General features: G+C 46.7%; 1 protein-coding gene across 1 annotated transcript in view; it reads left to right on the forward strand.

Moving 5' to 3' along the window:
• Vwa3b (von Willebrand factor A domain containing 3B) overlaps positions 1 to 24,727 on the forward strand; it is a 188,014-nt gene that overhangs the window by 29,286 nt on the left and 134,001 nt on the right. Inside the window, exons 6-7 of the mRNA XM_037199794.1 lie at positions 163 to 332; positions 3,416 to 3,531. Of these exons, the coding sequence (XP_037055689.1) occupies positions 163 to 332; positions 3,416 to 3,531 (286 nt within the window). The remainder of the gene's footprint in view (positions 1 to 162; positions 333 to 3,415; positions 3,532 to 24,727) is intronic.

Genomic DNA, 24,727 nt, shown 5'->3' on the forward strand with positions numbered 1-24,727 from the left:
CCTTGCCTCTCAACATCATCACAGGACACCGAGCATAACTTCTGTTCTTTCTGTCCTCTCTTTCTGGCAGCAATTAGAAAATGTGTTGCTGATGAGCCTAGTGTGAGGCTGGGGTGTACAGCAGGCCCATAAGCCGTCATCATTGGTGTCTCTGTCTTGCAGATCGAAGCCATTTACTACTTTGTGGTGGGGGATGTTCCGGAGGAGTCCCAGGAGCTGCTTCTCCAGAGGGTTTTGGAGATCCCATATCCAGTCTGCACAGTGTCCTTTAACGCCAAAGGAGAAGAAACTGTAGCTTTCTTAAAAAAGCTGAGCACTGAGACCGACAGCAGGTAGGCAGAAGATGGACTTGGGAGGGCCCGAGCATGGGTGGCCCGCTTATAATCTAGATGCCTACCCAGTATGTCCTTGTGTACAGTCTCTGTGGTTTGTGTACCCTTTTCTTTATCATCCTTCGATCCAGGCCTTCTGTTTTGACGTCTTGCAGTCTTTTGGACTGGAGAGACTGCCCTCCCAGTCAGCTAATTCCTAGAGACAGTAAGTACTGCCTGGAGGTTACAGGCTGTCACGCTCAGGCCAGTTATTACCCCAGGGCCAGACACTGGACATCCTATTGCTCTGCATCCTATTGCTCACTGCAATTGGTCACATCAGCCAATCTTTTCTTTTCTTTCTTTTTTTTTTTTTTTTTTGGTTTTCTCGAGACAGGGTTTCCCTGTGTACCTTTGCATCTTTCCTGAAACTCACTCTGTAGACCAGGCTGGTCTCAACAGCCAATCTTTTCTTGAACATAGAGATTATTGCATATTAAAGAAGAGGGAATTGTTAGTGATATTGAGGCCTGGACTTAGCCTTTATTGACTTGACCAAAGGCAAGCCAGAAATACATAGGTTCCCCCACCATTTTGCCTAATAGAGTTGGTGGAAATGCTGTTCCTTGCCCACCGCTGCAGGAATCCTGACTTCCCAGGTCTGAAGAGGGTCAGGACTCTTCATGTGCTACAAGACCTGCTAGAATCTGAGCTCACCACCCCAGAAACTCTGTGAACACTTGGAAATCACCAGGCACCAGACGTTGACCCAGGGATGCTGAGTATCCCCAAAAACATAAAAGGGGGCTCCTCATCCACTCTCTCCAGGGTAGAGAGAAAGACAGCTGGCAGGATTCTCTCTCTGCCTTGCCTCCCATCTCCTGGGGAACTTTCTCCAGGAGGTTCAGCGCTCAGGGAGCAACATGTCACAGGCAGTGCTGATTCAGCTACTGGCTTTCAGATCATCCATTGCAGGGTGTCCGGTTTGCATAAAACAGTCAGCTGGAGGTGTGCCATCCTCTGCGTGCTCTGGACCCTCACACGGGCGTCCCCTGCACACCCCTCAGTGCTTCTGCCTAAGGTAGTGTGGGCTCAGACACACCATGCCTTCTGCTGCTCCTTTGTGCTCTGGACTTCCAGGCCCAGCTAGAGGACAGAGAATACTGAACTGGAAACAGCCTGCCTTTCTGGTTTTAGCTTGCTGGCTGCCTAGTCCATGGGCTCTCTCTCCACTAGCCTCTGATTCCCCACGAGCACAGTGTCCAAGGCAGTGTTCGTGTGGAGCCGCCAGTGTGGGGTGGGTGCTGTGGTGTAAGTAGTACTCTCCAGAGAGCCTTTCATAATTGTGTCTCACCCCATTAGAGGAACTTCCACCCTGCTCTGTTTTCTAATCTGGAGAAGAGATTAGAGAGTGGAAAGTTCTAGACACCCAAGGCCTTGGCACTCAGGGTTCAGCGTCTGCCAGGACAGACCTCACCCCCCCCCTACACACACTTTGCCCTATCAAGTGGGCACCAAAGGAGGAGAACTGGCCATTTCTGCTCTGGAAAGTGCCTACAGGAGGCAGGCATAGGCAGGCTGGGTGCCCCGGCCTCAGGGCCACAGGGCCACAGGGATGAGGCTGTCTTGGTCATTGCTACCAAGTCACTGTGCCAATCTCAGCTGAAGCTCTTTAGGAAAATGACAGTCTTGACACAATCCAGGAGGCCCCGAGACTGCCCCCACTTTTGTTCACTTATCTGTCCACTCCGAGTGGCCTGGCGGGATTCCCTGAGTTGCATTAGCAGTGACAAGCAGAGGCTGATCTCTGAGTACCACCTGAGTCTTCCTTCGTGAATCCGAAGCTAAGGTTCTGTCACTGACTTTCTGGGTTACAGGTGAGGGGTTTCAGGAGTGCAACCTAGGGGCTGAGGATGTAGCTCAGGGTGCCTGACTAGTGTGCGCGAGGGCCTGTGATCCAGCTGTAGCACTGCACAGAAGGCGGAGAAAGAAAGAAAAAGCGAGGCTAGCCCATCACCTTGCACCGCACCAACAGCCGCAAGCTTACCGTGCACATGAATCCTCCGGGGGAATCTTGTTAAAGTCATGTCCTGACTCAGCAGGTCCAGGCAGGAGCCTGGGATCACGGATCTCTCTCCAGCTCCCCGGCGACACTGCTGCCATTCTTTGGACCACACTTGGAGCTGGCGGGCCCTCAAAACTTGCCCACACAGGAATTCTTTTCATTAGCTCTTAAGCTCAAAGCCTGGGGCAGTATGTGTTTGCTGAGTTACAGTTGACTGAGGCCGCTCAGCAGCAGGCAAATTAGTCAAGGCTGTCTGTACCCCCGGCTTTCAATGCTGAGCCAGTCGATGCTAATGGCTGCTAGTGGGGTCCCCCATTTGATGCCTGGGCCATCAAAACTGTGTTAAAGTGATAGAGACTTAGAGACAAAATAGCACTATTATTTCCTAGGCTCAAGAAATACCATCTGGTTGAGCTAATTAATATAATGAGAAGCCACACCACCACCTAAAATCCCAAGCCATTCTCGTGTGTGTGCATGAGGCTGTGTATGGAGGCCAGAGCCAATGCTGGAAATTTTCCCTAGTCCCTTGCCACCTTATTTTCTGAGACAGGGCTTCTCACTGGACTTGAAGATCACTGATTCACTTAGGCTGGCTGGCCAGCAAGCTCCAGGAGTCTGTCTGTCTATATCTCATCAGTGCCGGGATCGTAGATGTATGCTGCAACCCTGGCTTCATATGTGGGTGCTGGGGATCCAAACGCAGGTCCCCGTGCTTGCTCAACAAAATGAACTGAGCAGTCTCCTCTGCCTGGCTTTGGACTGTGGGAGTTGACAAGACAAGGTATAGGGAAATCAGAGAATATGGTTAAGGTAAAGAGACTTGGCATTGGGTGTAGAGAGTTGTACGCCTGCAGTCCCAGCTACTTGGGAGATAGAGGCAGGAAGATTGCTTGAGCCTAGAATTTCAGGGCAGCATAGTGAGACCCAATCTTGAGAAATCAAAACACAAAACCAAGATTTAGAGCACCAAAGACAGCAAATTGACTGAGAGAGTTGATAGGCATGTGCCTAATACAGAACACCTTTCATGTTTCAGATTCCACGCCTTTGCTGAGAGGACAGAGTGTCTAGAATTCTCTGCGTTTTCCATGGAGGATGTTGACAGTTCAATGACTTGGAATTCAAGGAAACTGAAAGGGAGACTCCCTCCAGGTACCTGGAATCCTGAAGGAGCAGGATCACTTGTAATCTTAATCGTTTCAAGTGGTCTGCAGTACAGTTTGCCAATAAAGGACAAAGTAGGGACCACCCATATCTTTTGCATTATTTCTGTGGTACCAGGGTGCACCCCGTGGACTTTCATAGTGAGTTGGTCTATCTAGAAATCGCTTTAATGTATCGCTTTAAATGTATCATTCACAGTTTCTAAGAGATGTGTCCCTAGCCATGCCATTACTGGTTAGGTCTAAGGTAGGCAGGGCCACCCTGTTGCCTGGGCTAAGCTGGGATCCCTGCACTTCTCAGGACAGTGCTCTGTGGTTCTTGGAATGGAAGCTGTACTTGCAGCGGGAGCCTGCCCTTGTGAGGGTCAAGGCAAAACAGGGACTTTTATGGAGGCTGAGGGAACCTCATTTTTCATTCAGGAATGTGGTCTAGTGAATGAGATCACAAATCAGGGAGAAAGAGAGCTATGATTCAGAAAGCCAGTAATGGAATTATACTCAGAAAGCCAAGAGATGGGAATTCCTTTGGGGCTGATGAAATGGTGAAATGCTAGACACTGAGTAAAGACAGGGAAGGAAGGTCCTGTCTGATTATTCCATGACACAGCACAGCATGTGTCATGGAATATATACCTAACTATGTGGAAATTGTTGTGGTTTGAATGGGATGTCCCCCATATCCTCAGGTGTTTAGATACTTGGTCCCCAACTGGTGATGGTGTTTGGAGAGGCCTAGGAGTTGTGGCCTTGCTTGGAAGTGTGTCCCTTGGGGTGAGCTTTGAGGTTTAAAAGCCTCCCACCAACCCCACTTCACTCTTCCTGCTTCCTGCTTACAGTTTAAGATGTGAACTCTTTCCGGGCAGTGGTGGCGCACACCTTTAATCCCAGGGAGGCAGAGGCAGGCGGGTCTCTGTAAGTTCAAGGCCAGCCTGGTCTACAGAGCGAGATCCAGGACAGCTAGGGCTGTTACACAGAGAAACCCTGTCTTGAAAAACCAGAAAAAAAAAAAAAAAGAAAAAAAAAAAGATGGGAACTCTTAGCCTGCTGCTCCCATCAGCATGCCTGCCTGCTGCCAGCTTCCCCACCACGATGGTGATGAACTCTTCTTATCCCTCTGAAAGTCTACTCCCAAATAAGCCCTATCTTCTGTAAGTTGCCTACGTCACAGTGCTTTACCACAACAACAGAAAAAATAACTCCGACAGAAGCCTAAGAGAGCCGGTGCCTGCCTCTGCCCTCCTGCTCAACTGTAGTTATCCAACAGGCTTCTAGGGTCCGTACAAGGCAAACACCACTCCTTGGGTCTAGGGGAGAAGCCCAAGAGTCCTGGCTTTGCTTAACAGCGTTGCCGAGGCTCAGAGGAGGAGGACATTCACGTCATCATTTGGGCTGTGAGATGGAGAAAATGGCGGGATGTCAGGTCAGAAAGCCCGGACCTGACACACGCTTTGCATAGTCAAATTCTTCATGTCCCAGATTGCATCATAGCCAGGGGGAGATTTCAGTAGAGCACCGCTCTAGGTAACCGACACATTTTTCTGATCATGAAGTGGGCATGTCCAGAGGATTTGAGAAAATGATTGGTGCTTCACTGTGCTCACTCGTCTTTTGTCAACTTGGCATAAGTGAGATCATTCGGGAGGATGGGACCCCAACTGAGGACTTGCCTGCCCCATACTCCTGGCCTGCAGGCAAGACTGTGGAGCATTTTGTTTAATTAATGATTGATGTGGGAGGGTCCACCAACTGTGGACAATGCCACCCCTGGGCATGTGGTTCTGGGTTGTAGAAGAAAACGGGCTGAGCAAGCCGTGGGGGTGGGAGTGGGGGTGGGGGGGCAAGCCAGTAGGCAGTTTTCCTCCGTGGCCTCTGCATTAGTTCTTGCCCGGAGTTCCTCCCTGACTTCCCTTCATGGTGGACTTTAAGCTCTAAAGAGGAAGTAAACCCTTTCCCCGTCCCCTAGCTGTTTTTGGTCATGGCATTTCTCACAGCAACAGAAATCCCGCCACTGGGGGGTTCAGTCAGGGCGGAGAACAGGAACTGTCACCAGCACCCCAAGGCTTGTCAACTGGTACAAATGAGACTTGATTTTGACCTGTGCATTCTCTGGGGTCCTAGTCTGTTTGCTGCTGCTGCTGCTGCTACGGCGGCACTGGAATACCTGAATAATTTATAAAGGATGGAGATGTATTTGGCTCATGGTTCCCAGAGCTGAGAAATCTAAGAGCACGTAGCTGGCATGGAGAAAGGTCTTTTATGCTGCATGCTCCCAGGGAAGAAGATGGAAAGGCAAATGGGGGAGAAGCTTGCTTTCATATCAAGTCCATCCTCACAGTGACTAACCCAAACCCACAATAACGCCATTCATTCATTCATGAGGGCAGAGTCCTTTTGACCTGGCCACCTCTTAGCAAGTCCCACCTCCCAGTTCTGTTGCTCTGGGGAGTCACATACAAACCATAGCACCTGACATCTGGTGACAAAGGAAACATCTGTCCACGTAGCTAGCGTTTCCACAGCTACCACCTTCTCAGCTGTGGAAACAGACAACTTACAGTATGGATAAAAATATTTTCTAAGAATGAAGTGTTCGGCCTGCCTTCATTTTAGTGATCATGTGTTCCAAATTTGGGAGGGAGGTGTAAGGTCCTGCACGTTCGATCTTGTCTATCCGTCACAATGCCCCAGAAATGCCAGCGTTTCAAAGTTGACTTCTTCCCACTCAAAAACTGCCCAGAAATCTTGGACAGATGATTTTGGTTTAGAAAATGTGTGGTTTCCAATTTCACCTGGGCTCCAGGAGCAGCTCTCCAATCTTTGTTGTTGTTGTTGTTCCTTACCACACCAGCCGCTACAAGAATTTAGCGATTCTTGGTCTCCCAAACCTCCAACAGGGTGGTGGCATCTGACTCCTTAGGAGATAATTTTTATCTTCATTGGGGAGAAAGCAACCTTTGGAGGGAACGTTTAGACAAGCACGACTTAGAGAACTCACTTGCCAGTCTGAAAGTTCCAGGTGTTACTGACTTTGAATTCTACATACTTGGTTGTTAAAGTCTGGTTCTTCTCCTTGCTCTACCCCAGTGCAGAAACAAAACAAAAACAAGATGAAAGAACCACTCCGAAGCCAAGATGAAGAATAGTTTGTAAATTATAGTGTGTGTGTATATATATATATATATGTTTATATATACATATATGCATATATTATGATACACATATATGACACACAGACATACTACCAATATCTTTAAGTGTATAGTTCAGCTTTATTAGGAATATTCACTTTCTGAGCAGTTGTCTCAGCTATTCAGCTCCCGAACTCTGTCTTTCCTAAAGAAAACTCTGCACCTAATGAAACATTGAATTTCTCGTGTCTTATTCGGTTTGTGCCTCTGTAACAAAGCATCAGAGCCTGGATATTCATAAGGAACAGAAATTGATTTCTTATAGTTGTGGAGGCTGAGCAAGCTTAGATCAAGGTGTCTCGTGAGCTTCCAAGATGACTGCTGTTGCTGCCTCCGCCAGGGGGGACATGTGTTGTGTCTTCACTTGGCTGAAGAGACGAAAGGGCAGGGAGCAGCCTACAGAGCTCTCTTTAGTGCCCACCTCGTTCTTTAAAAAGTATTTTACTGCAGTGTGTGTGTGTGTGTGTGTGTGTGTGTGTGTGTGTGTGTGTGTACACCTGTGCCACAGCGTGCATCTGGAGGTAAAAAGACAAATTGCAGGAGTGGGTTTTTGCATTTCACCAGGTGGGCCCTGGGTAGCAAATTAAGTCCTCAGGCTTGGTGGCCATCTCCCGCCACCCTAGGAAGAGCGCTACTCCATTTGCAGGAGAAGAGCCCTCAGGACATAATCATTTCCCCAAAGCTCTTACCTCCACTTACACTATCACATTGGAGTGTTAGGTCTCACCATAAGAGCTTAGGACATACACTTAAATCATGTCACCCCATCCCTTGATAGCTTGTGTTCTGTGATTGACTATTTTTTTCTTTTCACTTAGCATGATGTCATCTCTCTCTCCTTTAAAAGAACAGTATTTTTTTCTAATGACTTTTATTATTATTTTTGTTATTATTATTATTATTATTATTCTTTTGGACAGAGAAATACTTTAGTTGGTAAAGTACTTGCTGCACATGCCCGAAGACCCAACTTTAACCCCCAACACTCATGTAAAAAGTTGACTGTTGCTGGACACCTATAATAGCTGCACTGAGGAGTTAGCTGTTGGGGGCAGCAGGGGCCCTGGAGCTTGCTGGCCTGCCAGCTTAGACAGTCAGCAAGCTCCAGGTCTCAAAAGAGAAGATGAATAGTGACAGAGTGACTGAGGAAAACACCTAACATTGACCTCTGGCTTACACATTCACATATAAAACCGAGGGGGTGGGTGGGAAGGGGGGAGAGAGAGAGAGAGAGAGAAACATAGACAGAGACAGACAGACAGAGACACAGACACACATGCACACACGCACAGAATTAAAATAATCCATGTATATGTGTGGTGTATACTCATCTCTGTGTATGGATACACATTCCATGCCCAAATATCTTGCGCTAACACTCTCTTCTGGATTCCTTGAGACAGAGTCTTCTACTGAACCCAGAGCTTGCTGTTTTTTTATGAGGCTGCATGTCCAGTAAGTCCCTGAAATCTCTCCTGTCTCCAGCCTCTCAATGGTTGAGTTCCAGGCATTCTTGCCCACACCAGACTTTTATGTGGGTGTTGGTGATTTGAACTCAGTCTCCTCAGTCCTAAATTAACATTTACTTGTCATTAAAAATAATTTAATTATAGCATTTTTATACATTCTTTGTTTTGGCTGATCCTGCTTTTCCCATAAGTCTCCTCCACTCCTGTTTCCCCTTTCTGGCAAGTTCCCCCTTCTCGTGTTCCCCATACACACACACACACACACACACACACACACACACACACACACACACATAATAACTGCAAGTCCAGGATCTTCACTTAATGCAATAATTCCAAGCTCCACCCATCCACCATTTTACTGCCACTGTCATGATTTCATTTTCCTTCGTGGCTGAATGAAATGCCATCGTGTATATGTGTCACATCTTCACACACTCACCTGTCTGTGGGCATGTCTTAGCTACTGTGAAGAGAGCAGCGATGAATAGAGATGTGCAAGCATTTCTGTGATGTGTTGAATTAGAGTCTTTGAGGTATAGACCCAGGAGGGATACAGCTGGGTCATATAGTGGTCCTGTTCTAAGTCCTTTGGAGAAAGTCCACACAGACTTCCATAGTGGCGACACCAGTTTATACTTCCACTCCCTTTCTCCATGCCCTCAACAGCGTTTGTTAACATTTGTTTTCTTGATGATCGTCATTCTGACTGGGACGTTTTAGTTTTGCCATTGCGGTGATGAAATACCATGACCAAAAGCAACTCGGGAAGAAAGGATTTATTTAACTCACGATTCCATATAACAGTTCACCATCAAAAGCAGTGAGGACAGGAACAAACAGGGCAGGAACCTGGAGGCAGGAGCTGATGCAGAGGCCATGAAGGGGTGCTGCTTACTGGCTTGCTCCCCGTGGCTTGCTCAGCCTGTTTTCTTACAGAAACCAGGACCACCAACCCAGGATGGCTACTCACATGGGCTATGCCCACCTCCGTCCACCACTAGTGAAGAAAATGCCCTATAACAGTGGCTCTCAACTTTTCTCATGCTGAGACCCTTTAATACAGTTCCTCATGTTATGGTGACCCCCAACCATCAAATTATTTTTTGCTACTTTATAACTGTAATCCTGCTACATTACAATGAATCATAATGTAAATATCTATGTTTTCCAATGGCCTTATGTGACCCCCCTGTGAAAGGGTCATTCTATCCCCAAGGGGGTTGCAACCCACAGATTGAGAACTGCTGCCCTATAGGCTTGCCTATTTTATGGAGGCATTTTCTTAATTGAGGTTCCCTCCTCTCAGATCATTATAGCTTGTGTCAAGTTGATATAAGACTATCCATCACACTGCGGTGAGATGGAGTCTCAAAGTAGTTATAAATTTAATTGAAGGGATAATAGTCATGGTGTGTGTGTGTGTGTGTGTGTGTGTGTGTGTGTGTGTGTGTGACATTTTGCTTATCCTTCCATTGGCAATGACGTGGGTTGCTTTTCTATTTTGGCTATTGTAAATATTGCTGCCATGAAATTGGGTTTACAAATACATTTTGACTCTCTGATGTCCATTATTTGGGGTACATACCCCAAAGTGGGATTCCTGAATCATATATGGTAATTCTATCTGTAGTTTTTGAGGAGCTTCCCTACCGCTTTCCACAGAAGTGGTATTGTTGTGTATTCCTGCCAACAGCGTACCATTGTCCTGTGTCCTTGTGAACATTTGTTACTTTCTGTATTTTTGATGGTAGCCATCCTAATGGGTGTGACATGGTGTCTTAGTGTGGTTTTGATATGAATTTTTCTGATGCTTAGTGATATTTAACATCTTTTCAGGAGTCTATTGAAAGAAATACAATGTAGTGTCTAAAACTTCCAAATGGATGCAAAGTATCCATGATGATCAAGATAATGACCCAGCCCCCTTCTAGCCTGCTGGAAACTACTCCCAGCTGATGCGGGGGATCCTTTTGTGAGCCTTGGTCAGCGCTCAGAGATGCTTGTGCTTAGATGTTAAATTGCCACTTCAGAATAAGCCACCCCTCGATGGACCAATGAGAGGGCTCTCTGCAGAGAGTAGGGGCTTTCTCACCTACGGGCTGCAAGCCTGAGGTGGTCAGACGATGGTGGTGCTGGATGCAGAGGAGGGAAGGGAGGACTGTGGTGCTGTCGGGGCCTCTTGGCTCAGCACCAGTTTTACAAGATGAAGCAGAACACTGTCCAGCTTCAGCTGACCGCCCCGTCAACGGGGCAGGCTCCAGTCTTAGGGTGCGCAGAAAGGAGCCGCCCTAATGTCTTGGATTTGTGGGTTGGGTTTCTTTTTTTCAGAAAATTTGTTTCTTATTTTGTTTTTTTTTTCCCTGTAACGTGTGTCTTTTATTATGCCCTTGCTATTATTTTTAGAATCAGCTTATGGATTTTCATTCCTCTTAGATCTATGGAATTTTGCTTGCATTTCTTAATGGTGCACTCTTGCAAATCTCTGGCTCTTGGCCCGGCGTGGTGGTGCACGGGGTCACCACCCAGGTGCATCTCTTCCTTGGCATGCATCCTTTCTTTTTCTCCCTTCTCCGCCCTCTTTTGTTGCGTTCAATGGACATTTCTTTTTCTACGCTTCCCAGATTTCTTTTGTTTAACGTTAGCACAGAAAGTAATGGATCTCATTATGTTGTTGTCACACATATGTGGCATTGTGCTTTGTTCCTATTCATCCATCCTGGCCTCATCCTTGCCAGTCTCCCTCCCTCCAGACACTCCTGCTTTCAAGTCACAGGCATTCTGTGGCCTCCTCTTTTTATCCTCCCCCTCCTCTTCTTCCTTTCACGGGTGCCTTTTCTATTTTCACATCCTACACACACACACACACACACACACACACACACACACGCGCGCGATGTACATTTAAATAACTTCAGTATTTATCACTCTGAATCCAACTGACTTTATTTATGTATTTTATTTATATTAATGATCTCCATTTGTATCTATTGTCCTGAAATGTCATGATTGATTTTTTTTTCTTCTTTTGAGCAGAAGAAGCCACCCCAAGGTGTACAGATGAGGGGGGTTCTCTGTAGAGAATGAAAACTTTCTCAGCCCACAGGCTGCAAGCCTGGTCAGAAGGGGGCGTTGGTATGGAAGGGCAGGCAGTCCCTAAGGGGACAATACAACTCCGTTGTTGTATATGTACCACATTAGCTCTATCCATTCAACTGCTGATGGACATCTAGGCTGGCTCCATTTTCTGGCTATTTGACTAGGGCAGCAGTGAATATGGATTTTCAAGTGTCTCTGAGGGGTGCCGGAATATAATTGAGACATGTGGTGAAGAACCAAAGCACCTCCATTTTAAGCAAGCCCCTAACCCCAGCTTGAAACAGGCCTGAGTTTTGAATTCTCAGAACTGCTGACATAGGAACTCAAAAGTACAAAGTCAGGGTGTCTGGAGGTCCATCTGGTAGCAACTGATTAACCACTGAATATCCCAATGCCGGAGACAGCCTATAAAAAGTTTGACAAACTGGTCAAACTGCAAAGTAAGAGAACACAGAAATTCTGGAAAGCCCCTAAAACTTGAGCCGATCAGAATTGTTTCTGTACTGGAACCCTTAACTGATGTAACCTTGTGTTTTTTGCCTTTAAAAACTGAGCTTGCAGAGGGGCGGGCACCTCCTCTGGCCTCCGCTAGGTGGGTGCACTTGACGAGGTCCCTGCCATGGCTTATAGTGCTTTCAATAAACCTTACTTTTGCATTTTGGAGAGTTCGTGTCTCTGGTGATCTCTTCGGGGGTCTCATGACCAGGGCATAACACTTGGGGGCTCTTCTGGGATCCTCAGAGACCCTCAAGACCCTGAACCCCAGAGGTTTACAATGGCCGATCGGGTGAGTCTGCTCTAATTGTTAGTTGTCTTTGTCCCCCCCCCCCCCCCCGTTCCTTTTCTTGCTTTCTGATTCGCTGCTGGCAGCACTCTATTGAGAGGTTTTGCTTTGCCTGTGGAGTTGGAAGAGTGAACCAGGAAGAACTGGGAGACTTCCCTCCTCCTCATCTGGGCAGGGGTCTCAAGTCTGAGACTCCACTGCCGGAGACTGGAGAGGATCCCCCTTCTGTTTCTGAGAACTCTGGGGACGAGGAGACCCTGTTGGGACAGCCCCTTCCTATCCGTACCGGTTTTTTGGCATAATCGAGGCCTCTTCTCCAGACCTCTGATTGCCTGAACCACTGATCCTCAGAACTCTGTTAAGGGCCCTTGTTCTTCTGTTTTGTCTGACTGTCTTGTTGATAAATATGAGTTTGAGGCCAGCCTGGTCTACAGAGCAAGATCCAGGACAGGCACCAAAACTACACAGAGAAACCCTGTCTCAAAAAACCCAAAAACAACCCCCCAAAAGGAGATTCCATTCCCAATAAACCCACTGTCATAAATAGGAAATATCGTAAGTTGGGAACACATTTGATCTACCAAGCTGACCAGAAATCATAGTCTAGGGACACAGTTGACTGTAGGGTGCTGAATTCCTTTAATGATGGTGGGGCTGGCAGTGAGCGGCAGCTCTCCCTGTCTCTTACTGCTTCATATCGAGACAGTCCGGCACCTGAAGGAAAAGCCCAGGAAAAGATCCAAATTCCCGGTCCAAAGTGCAGTTCCTACTCAACGAACTTGACTTTTGCTGCCTAGGAAAGTTGAAAACCCAAACGTCAAAACCATCCTAAGTCTGAGGATGCCTGTGCTGTACTGTTGAGTCCAGTGTCCGTTATTTGGGAAGAGAATGGGTTCCAGGCTCCTGGGAAGAGGACAGGTTCCAGGTTCTTCCCTCAAGCAGAGCCATAGGCACACATCCATGACACCACAGTTACAACGTTCACTTCTACTTGAAGGAATTAGCATCATGAACAGTAGCTATAATTTGTTGAAAGGCAAACAACATTTTGAGTTCTTTAAATCCATTACCTCACTTTATACGGAGAAAATGTTCATGGAGGGTGGGAGGGAAAAATAACCATGCTCGTTTTATAGAGAAATAGGCTGAGACATATGAACAAGCACATTCCTCCTTGTTATTGTTTTTCCTTTTGAAACAGGATCTCAGGCTATCCTTGGCTACATTATCTACCCAAAATGTAAATCCTTCTGCCTCAACTTCCAGAGTGCTTGCTGGCTATGCTCCAATCTTAAATGACATGAAGTAATTGTGTTTCCTGTTTGCCTTTCTTGCCATTTTCTTGCTAACAACAACTTTGAGATGCCCCATCACTTTTAAACAGGTCTGGAGCAGCATAGTCATGTCACACAGTGACAGCAGACTAAGAACTGAACAACGGTATCTCCTATAAATCCAACAGTTGCGTAGGTTTGGCATTTTAAAATCGTTCTTCAGAACACATTTCCAATGCTATAACCTGGCAAAGGCTGCTGCTTGCAATGAGGTTTCAGTTACATGGAAATGATAGGTGTGAATGGCCTAAATCTTGCTTGGTCTAGTCATCTACTTCCTGTGGTTCCTGCGAGAGGCACACACAGCATGGATGACGGCCAGGGGCAATATGGCCTTTTCTTCTCTTAGGAACCTCTAACTCTAGTGCAGGGTCACCTGGTGACCCTGTGGGGACACAGGACATGGCAAAAGGCTAGAGCCAATCTGTGCTCAAGTCCTGCTCCATGTCCCTTTCTGAGCTGGAACTGGGCAGTGCTGCTCATGTGGGAGCAGGAGAGTGGAGAAGAAAGCCTCCCCCACCTGATCTAGGTTTAATTAGATTATAACAAGTCATGAGAGGAGAGTGTCTAAGCTGGATGGAAGGAATGTCTATTGCTCCCCCCCCCCAGCCAGTCATGTGACTTGTTCCCTTAGCACAGTCAGACCTCAGCTAAAGTCACATGGTCCCCGACATTCTGTCCATGTGCTCTGCTTGGCTCTTCTTCCTGCTAAGTCATCCAGCTAATGCACCTGTAGCATTGGTGATGTTGCTTATTATCTGTCCTTCTGCTCGAGGGCATGAGGTGTGGAGGAGCAGAGATCTCTGTTTTGCTCACTGTACAATTACAAGGTCTGGAACATGGAATGAATGGGAATGTAAGGAGCCTAAATCCATTTGTTGTCTGTCTGTCTGTCTGTCTGTCTCTGTCTCTGTCTCTGGCTCTGTCTGTCTCTCTGTTTCCCTGCAGCCCCAACCAGAACTGCCTTTACAGGAACCAGCTCAAGCAACCTGGAGCCGAAGGGGGCCACCCCACAGCCGGACACTACGGTGGCCCTGCCCCTCAGACCTGCCGGACCAGTGGATGCCGACAGGAATCAACCTTATCACTACTGGCCGTTGGCAAACAGTGACCTGTACAACTGGCGTGCACAGCATGCCCCATTTTCCAAAAACCCCCAGGATTTAATTAACCTTTTAGAGACTGTTCTTTTCACCCACCAGCCCACCTATAATGATTGTGGTCAGCTTCTAAGCATCCTATTCACCAAGGAGGAAAGGAATAGAATCCTGGATGCTGCCTGGAAATTGGTTCCGGGTCCCACGGGAGCTCCCACCACTGATCCAGTGGCCATCAATGTTTATTTTCCTTCCACCTGTTCTGAACGGGACTGTAACACGGCACAAGATAAGGAGAGGCTCCATGTCTACCGTCAGGCTCTGCTGGCAGGTCTCAAAGCATCTGCACGGAAGCTGACTAATATGGATGGCTAGGGTCTATGATGTTAGGCAAGAGACGAATCAAAGTCCAGCTGTCTATCTGGAGTGCCTGCTAGAGGCCTTCTGGCAATATATGCCATATGATATCTTGAGGCTGAGGAATCAGCTCAGATGATAATGTTTGCCTATATCAACCAGGCGGCTCCAGATATCAAAAAAAAAAAAAAATTACAGTCTCTAAAAAGATTAGGCGAAAAGAATCTTAGAAAATTAATGGCAGTGGCAAAAAAGGTTTACTATAAGAGACAGACAGATGAACAACAACAACAATGAAAAAGGCAAGAAAAAGAGAGGGTACAGAAGGAAGAAAAATGAGAAAAAGGACAGGAAAAAAGTTTAGTGAGAATACTAGAACAACAGCAGGTCCAGCATAGAGAAGAATTGAAAGAAATCCTCCTGGTGGTGGGAATTGGACCCAATGGACCATCCCAGCATGAAACCAAGAGACCCCAGCCAAAGCCCAAGGTAGGAAAAAAAAACCAATGTGTATATTGCATAGAAGAAGGACATTGGGTAAAAGAATGTCCCAAGAAGAGGGGGAGGACACCCCCAACTACCATGTACTCCCCATGGCCCTGGAGGAAGACAGTGACTAGGGGAGATGGGGCTCAGACCCCCTCCCTGAGCCTAGGGTAACACTGAGAGTGGAGGGGGAACCAATATGATTCATGGCGGACACAGGGGCAGAGAATTCTGTCCTCCTGACACTGGGGGTGGGGGCGCATATCCACCAAGAAAACATGGGTACAGGGGGCCACAGCACTAAACTCTATTCATGGATGACCTGAAGAACGGTGGACTTGGGAATGGGATGGGTAACCCATTCGTTCCTAGTCATTCTACAGTGCCCCTACCCACTGCTGGGCCGAGACCTCTTGTCAAAAATGAAAGCCCAGAGCCATTTCTCAGATGAAGGGGCTCAGTTATTCCACCAAAATGGGAAACCAATTCAGGTGCTGATGACTACTAGCCTGACTGAAGAATACAGACTTCACCAGAAACCTGCAGCTCCCGAGCCAGAAATAGAAAAATGGCTACAGGAGTTTCCACTAGCATGGACAGAGACTGGGGATATGGGGTTGGCAAGACACAGGCCTCTGATATATGTAGAAGTCCAGGCCAATGCAGACCCAGTCAAAGTCTGCCAGTACCCCATGTCCTCAGAAGCAAAGAAAGGAATAAACCCCCACATAAGGAGGTTATTGGCACTTAAGGTCCTAAAACCAGTCCAGTCTGCTTGGAATACACCGCAGTTACCGGTCAAAAAGCCTCATACCAACAACAACCAACCAGTACAAGACTTAAGAGAGGTAAATAAAAGGGTAATGGGCATACATCCTACAGTGCCTAACCCTTTTACCCTACTGAGCACATTGCTTATAGACCGGCAATGGTATTCAGTTCTGGACCTGAAAGATGCCTTCTTCAGCCTGCCCTTGGCCCCCAAGAGCCAGCAATATTTTGCCTTCAAATGGCATGATTCGGAAATTGGAGTCAGTGGCCAGTTGACTTGGACTAAACTGCCCCAAGGGTTCAAGAACTCACCCACCATCTTTGATGAAGCTCTACATGAGGATCTGAGTGAGTACCGAATCCAGAACCCTGATATAAGCTTGTTATAGTATGTGGATGATTTGTTGGTTGCAGTGGTTGATAGAGAGACCTGCAGGAAAGGAACTGAGAACTTGCTATGAGCCCTGGGAAACTTGGGATATCGAGCCTCTGCTAAGAAGTCTCAGATCTGCATGTCACAGGTAATATACCTACAGTATGCTCTTGAAGGAGGCCAGAGATGGCTCTCAGATGCTCAAAAGGAGACAGGGTAAAAAATAGCCACTCCCAAGACTGTCAAGCTGGTAAGGGAATTCCTGGGCACAGTGGGGCTCTGCCGCCTATGGATTCCTGGTTTACTGAGCTGGCTAAGCCTTTGTACAAGGCCACCAAAAAATACATCTAACTTTACATGGATGGAAGAGAAACAGAAGGCGTTTGATACCCTGAAACAGAAACTTTTAGAGGCACCAGCTCTTGGATTATCAGATATAAACAAACCCTTTTACCTGTTTGTAGATGAAAATGAAGGAATAGCAAAAGGGGTGCTCACTCAGACCATAGGGCCCTGGAAAAGACCTGTGGCATATCTATCCAAGAAACTGGATCTTGTGGCCGCAGGATGGTCCCCTTGCCTGCCTATTATAATTGCTGTGGCAATGCTGGTCAAGGACGCTGATAAACTAATTTTGGGACAAAATCTAACCATTGTCATCCCGCACGCCATGGAGGCAGTTCTCAAACTGATCGCTGGCTAAGCAATGCCAGAATGACTCATTATCAGGGTTGGCTTCTTAACCCTTCCAGAATAATGTTCCAAGTGGCCACGCTGCTGACAGACCCCGACCTCGAGGCACTGCTCCATGACTGTGCCAAGATACTGACCCAGGCATACTGCATTCGCCCAGATCTGTGAGACTTGCTATTACCAGCGGCAGAAGACACCTGGTTCAGGGATGGCAGCAGCTACATGCAAGATGGACAGTGGTATGCAGGAGCCACAGTGACCACCATTTCGGGAGTCATTTGGGTAGAGCCTCTAGCAGCAGGGACTTCCGCCCAAAAAGTGGAGTTAATTGCCCTAACTAAAGCCTTGAGACTGGGAAAAGGAAAAATAACTAAATACTTACACAGGTAGTAGATATGCCTTTGCCACTGCACACATCCACGGGGCAATCTACAGGGGGAAAGACTTGCTAACAGCAGAAGGAAAAACAATTAAAAATAAACAGGAAATTCTGGAGCTTCTACAGGCTGTATGGGAGCCCACAAAAGTGGCTATTATCCGTTGCCCGGGACACCAAAAAGGGACTGGACATATTCAAACAGGCAACAACCTGGCAGACCAAAAATCTGGGGAGGTGGTGTCCACCCTAAAGGTAACACCGGTCCTGGTGGACCCTGGAGCCAGGAGCCTACCATGGACTCCCCAATACACTCCGGCTGACCTAGCCTGGATCCGTACCCTACCCATGGCTCGTGTAGTAGAGGACTGGTGGGGAACAGCAGATAGACAAGTCACCCTGCCAAGAGAAATGGGGCTGGCGATACGCAGAAAGATTCACCATTTGGGAATCTGAAGGATGCAAGAGTTATCAAGACAAGCAGATGTAAAAATACAAAATGGCAACCAAGCTATTGAGGAAGTAGTATCCAAATGCCGTGCCTGCCAGATGACTAATGCTTTACCAACCCCTTCCAACCCTGGCGCCAGACAAAGAGGAACTCGGCCGGGTGCGTATTGGGAGGTGGATTTTACTGAAATCAAGTCAGGAAATTTGGGTATAAATACCTGTTAGTATTTATAGACACCTCCTCTGGATGGACTGAGGCATGCCCAACCAAGCATGAAACCACAAACGTGGTAGCAAAGAAGCTGATAGAAGAAATCCTGCCCAGGTGCGGTTTTCCAGCCATGATAGGGTCTGACAACAGCCCTGCCTTCACCTCTCAGGTGGGCCAGGGAATAGCCACTGCCCTGGGGACTGATTGGAAAATGCATTGTGCTTATAGACCCCAGAGCTCAGGAGAAGTTGAGATGATAAATAGAACTCTAAAAGAGACCGTAACTAAATTAGCTCTAAAGACTGGCTCAGACTAGGTGGCTCTTCTTCCCTTTGCCTTATTTAGTGTGTGAAATTCGCCCTATCAGATGGAACTTACCCCCTTTGAAATCATGTACGGGAACGCCCCACCGTTGATACCAAGCTTGCAGACCAAACTGGTTGCCTCCCTGGATGACTAGGATCTCCTGGATGCTACCCGGAAGCTCCAACTCACCCATCAAGATGGCTGGCCTAGACTTTGGAATATTTATGAGGCTGTTTCTACCCCAACCCCCGCATAGGTTCAGACCAGGAGACTGGGTCTTGATCTGTAGACACCAATGCAGGACCTTAGAGCCAAGATGGAAAGGGCCCTATGTTGTTATCCTGACCACACCCACCGCTCTCAAGGTGGATGGCATCACAACCTGGGCCCACTACTCCCACACTCGACTGGTGGACCCATTTGCCCTTCCAGAGGAATACCAGGGTGAGACCTGGGAGGCGGCAAAACACCCCTCCAACCCGCTGAAGCTCAAGCTCCATTGCCAAGGAAAATGAAGACCATCCTGCTTCTGCCGCTCCTGCTCCTGAAGACCTCCTACGGGATAAGTCACCTCAACAACCCTCATGCACCATGAAACCAGACACGGCTAATAGTAAACACAGAAACCAGGTCATTGCCAACTCCAGCTCCTCGCCCAGAGAACCCAAGTACACCTGCTTCCCAGATCTGTATGTTGATCTCCGCGACCTGGTAGGAGAAGCATGGGACCCACCAGACCAGGAATCCTTCCCCCAGTACGGATGTGCTTCTCCTGGCCAGAGAAAAAGGACTAGGGAGCAGCGTTTTTTATGTATGTCCTGGCCATTCCCTGGACTGAGCCCAGATTAAGAAATGTGGGGGCCCAGGGTCAGCCTATTGCGCTGCTTGGGGTTGTGAAAGCATGGGGCATATCTGGTGGGAGGCCCCTATCAAAACCCATCTGATCACAGTGGGTCAAGGGGACAGAAGTATGCTGGGAACATGGAGATGTCAACTAAGCAGCAGCTGGGTAGACTGCAGCCCCTGTTATAAAGAACGATTCCCCAATCACCCATGGGCAACCCCTGGAGGTGACTGCAACTCCTTGATAATTAGGTTCACTGAGGAGGGGAAAAAGGCTGACTGGACCACCAGTAAAATATGGGGGTTGTGGCTATATCATTCTGGGCATGACTCCGGACTCACTTTCACCATCCGGCACATTCTGTCCCCAGTAGAGACCGCAGTAGGGCCCAACACAGTGCTCAACCCTCCCCAGCCAAAATGCATTATGCCCAGAGGACCCAGCACTACCATTGGGCCCAACCATATCACCACTGAGTCCAACCATGTTAACTCCCTGTGAGTACCTCTCCCCCAACGGATGGGGACCCGCTGGTTTTCCCTGCTCCAAAAATCCTTTCTGCATCTTAATGCCACAAGGCCTAATTTTACAGCCTCTTGTTGGCTCTGCTATGATACTCAGCCAACATTCTATGAGGGAATAGCCACAATGGGCAAGTACAGCACTGCCACCGACCTTCAGCAGAGCCGCTGGTGAGCCAAGGCCTCCCTGATGCTCCAACAGATAGAGGGCCAGGACTTATGCATAGGACAAGTCCCACCAAACTATCAAGTGCACTGCAACCACACTCAACCACTTAGGAACCAGACCAGCTATCTGTTGCCTTTAAACGACACTTGGTGGGCATGCTCCTCCGGACTGACTCCCTGTGCACACATCACGGTCCTGAACAAAACCCAAGGGTTCTGCATACTAGTCAGGCTTGTACCCTGGCTGATACACCACTCTGAGGAGGATTTACATAACCCAATTGAACATGTTAACTCCAGCCACTAAAAGGGAGAGCCGGTTACAGCCCTCACCCTATCTGTGTTCGCCTAGCAGGGCTAGAGATGGGTACCACATCCCTGATTACTCAGCAGCAGCATTACTCCAGCCTCAGCCAGTCTATTGATGAAGACATAGAAAAACTGAAAAACTCCGCCTCACACCTTCAGGACTCCTTGTCTTCCCTAGCAGAGGTGGTCAGGCAGAACAGGAGAGGACTAGACCTCACTTTTTCTGAAGGACAGAGGGCTGTGTGCTGCACTGGGTGAGGAGTGCTGTTTCTATGTGGACCCACTCGGGAGTTGAAAGAGAATCGGTGGCCAAAGGTGCGAGAAGGGTTAGCTAAAACAAAAACAAAAACAAAACAAAACCCAAAAATCCCCCAAACCCATGAAGCTGGCCAAAGCTGGTTCGAAAATTGGTACTCTAAGTCCCCCTGGTTCACTATCTTGATCTCGTCCCTCATGGGGTCCTTGATACTCTTTTTCCTGGCCATCACCTTTGGGCCCTGTATCATAAATAGACTGCTCCGATGTATGAGGGAGCGATTAGGTACAATCCGACTTATGGTACCGAGAACTCAAGGCTGTATGCCCATAACTGAAAGGAACAGAGAGGGGGATACTTACGAACTAACTGTCCAAAACATATGATTAGGTTCCATTAGGCACATGAGAAGCAGGGAAATGAAGAACCAAAGCACCTCCATTTTAAGCAAGCCCCCAACCCCAGCTTGAAACAGGCCTGAGTTTTGAGTTCTCAGAACTGCTGACATAGTTTCCAGGAACTCAAAAGTACAAAGTCGGGGTGTCTGGAGGTCCATCTGGTAGCAACTGATTAACCACTGAATGTTCCAATGCCGGAGACAGCCTATAAAAAGTTTGACAAACTGGTCAAACTGCAAAGTAAGAGAACACAGAAATTCTGGAAAGCCCCTAAAACTTGAGCCAATCAGAATTGTACCTATACTGGAACCCTTAACTGATGTAACCTTGTGTTTTTTGCCTTTAAAAACTGAGCTTGCAGAGGGGCGGGCACCTCCTCTGGCCTCCGCTAGGTGGGTGTGCTTGACGAGGTCCCTGCCATGGCTTATAGTGCTTTCAATAAACCTTACTTTTGCATTTCGGAGAGTTTGTGTCTCTGGTGGTCTCTTCGGGGGTCTCGTGACCAGGGCATGACAGTGGTAGTCCTGAGTGTTTTGAGGAACCTCCACTCTGACTTTTCACAGTAGCAGCATCGGTTTGCATTCCCACTGGCAATGGTGTGGTTATGCTTTCTGCACTTCCTCACCAGCTTTGAACTCTCAGATCAGGTTTACTTTACTTTTCCTTGTGTCGAAGGATGCTGTCTACATGTAAGAATGTTTACTGGCCATGTGTGCTTCTTCCTTTGAGAATGGTTTCTTCAGTTCACTTGTCCATTTATTAATTGAATTATTTGATTTGGGTTTTGGTATTTGAATTTTAGCATTCCTTTTGTACTTTAGACACTGGTCTCCTTTGGATTTGGATGGGGATCACGTTGACTCTTATAGATGGCTGTTGGTACGATTGCCTTTTCACAATAATAATTTTGCCAATTCATGAGCACAAGAGATCTTCCTGTCTTCAGTGTCTGTAAGTTTACATGGTAGAGGTCTGTGCTGGATAGTTTTATGTCAACTCAACACAAATTAAAGTCATCTGAGAGAAGGGGACCTCAATTAAGAAAATGCCTCCATAAGATCAGGCTGTATGCAAGCCTGTAGGGGATTTTCTTAATTGGTGATTGATTGGGGACAGCCCAACCCATTGTGGGTGGTGCCATGCCTCAGCTGGTGGTCTTGGGTTCTATAAGAAAGCAGGCTGAGCAAGCCAGTAAGCAGCACTCCCCCATGACCTCTGCATCAGCTCCTGCCTCCAGGTTTCAGCCCTGCTTGACTTCCTGTCCTAACTTCCTTTGATGATGAACAGCAACATGGAAATGTAAGCCAAATAAACCCTTTCCTTTCCATGTTGCTTTGGTCATGGTGTTTCATCACAGCAACAGTAACCATAACTAAGACCAGGTCTCTTGCCTCCTTGGCTAGGTTTATTCCTGGGTGTTTAATTTTTTTCCCCAAATTTCATCTATGAGTACTGTATTTATATCTGTTCCACCATTTCTTTTCTTCTTCCAACTCTTCCCATCTCACTGTTCAAATTCATGATCTCACCTTTGAATTTTATTGTTACACACACACATACACACACACACACACACACACACACACACACACACACACATACACTCACAAATACAAATCTGCCGAGTCCATTTAGTGTTGCTCACATGTGTATTTATTTAGGACTGTGACTGAATAATCTATTAGGGGGCTCATCTCTGGATAAGACTGACTTTCCTATTCCGAGTAGCCATTAATTGCTTGTATCTTCTCATTTAGAGATGAGGCTTTGTGAGACTTCCCCCACCCACCTTGGGATGTCAGCTGGTGTTGTCATTATGCAGGTCTTGTTTAGGTAGCCATGGTGATAAGATTTCATGGGTACAATTCCCTGTCGTGTATAGAAGACACTATCTCACTGCAGGTGTCCTGGTTTTGGGGTTTTGTTTTTTGGCTCTAATCTTTCCCTCTCCCACAATATTCCCTGAGCCTCAGGTGTATGGGTTATCTTGTAAATGTATCATTTGAGGATGGGCACTCAACAAGGAGGTATTTTTGGCATTTTGACTAACCATGGGCTTCTGTGATGATCTCCATCTGCTGCAAAAAGAAGTTTCCTTGAGGAGCAGTGAGAGCTATACTTTTATCTAGGAATATAAGGACATTTTCAGAATGAACTTGGAATTTTTATTAATTTAGGAAAGCGTCTGTAGTGGGTTCTCCTCAAGGGTTCATGATCTCTCCAGCCATAAGTAGTAGTCTAGGTTTATGTGACCAGGCATGAGTTCCCTCCTACTGGGCAGGCCTTAAGTCCAATTACACAGCAATTGGTTGCCCAATTACACAGCTATTGGTTGCGCCTGAGATATAAGTGCCATTATTGCACCCTTGAGTATGTCTTGCCATGCTGGTCATTACTGTGGTGTGTGAGCTTTATAGCCGGGTTGGACTATTAATCGTGTTTCTCCATTAGCAACTTGCATAGTGCCTTTGGATGCTAAAAGAACTAGTCTGCAGGGAGGAATCTTCTAGGTCAGTCCCAGCTTGCAATTCCTTCAGTTCTTGTGTCCAAAGTATCTGGCATCTTCAACAATAGATCTTATCTTTGAGTTCTAGAAGGCAAACAGGACAATGATAATTGCCTACATTGTTTAAGGAGTCTCTTGGACTCTCCTGATCAACAACCCAAATTTCCCATATTTGGTACTGGGGGATGTTTGTCAAATAGTATATTTTTATTTTTACTTTCTCTTATAGTTCACACAGAGGTCCCTAGTCTACCCTCTTACTGGGAGATCCTCTAGCATTTCATTCTTTAGTTCTCAAATTTCTGCTTCACAGTCTTCTACCATGGAGATGTATACATACCATGTGAGTGTATATATGTATGTATATATTTATGTACATATATGTATATATATGCACATATATGCATGTGTGTATGTTAATGCTAATCCATGGAGATGTGTTCAATCATCATTTTATCTATTCTTCCACAATATTTTTTGTAGAGTAGTCTTCATTTCTGGTTAGTTTTTCTTCTTTATTTTTCCTGCAGTGTCTCTATTTGGATACTGTATTATAGCTTCTTTTCTACAATAAGCTACTGTATAGAGATAATAATTAGGAGGAAGGCTGGGCTTAGTGGCACATACCTTTAATCCTAGTACTTGGGAGGCAGAGGCAGGCAGATCTCTGTGAGTGCAAGGGCAGCTTGGTCTATAGAGTGAGTTCTAGGTCAACTAGGGCTATATAGTAAAAGCCTGTTACAAGGAAAAAATAATCCTCCACAGTTTCCTTTAACATACCTTGTATTCAACCTAACAAGTAAGTCAAAGATGTCCACAATGAAATTTGTAAAACATTGAAGAAAGATATTGTAGAAGACACTAGAAGTCAAAATTCCATGCTCATGATTAGAACAATTATTATTACGAAAATGGCTGTATTACCGAAAGTAATTTACAGGTTCAACACAATACCCATCAAAATTCCAATTCCATTTTCAACAAGAGCTTTGTAAAAATCCTCAACATTTGTATATAAGCAAAAAAGACCCCCAGGTAAGCAAAACAGTCCTGAGGAAAAAAGAATTATGTTAGAGGTCTCCATATCTGATTTCAAGCTATGCTGCAGCTTCACAGAAGCAAAAATAGCATGGTGTAGGTACAACACAGACACATAGATCAACGGAAGAGAACAGAGCACTGGATAGAA

This window comes from Peromyscus leucopus, chromosome 16_21, assembly GCF_004664715.2.
Source record: "Peromyscus leucopus breed LL Stock chromosome 16_21, UCI_PerLeu_2.1, whole genome shotgun sequence".
Taxonomy (NCBI): domain Eukaryota; kingdom Metazoa; phylum Chordata; class Mammalia; order Rodentia; family Cricetidae; genus Peromyscus; species Peromyscus leucopus.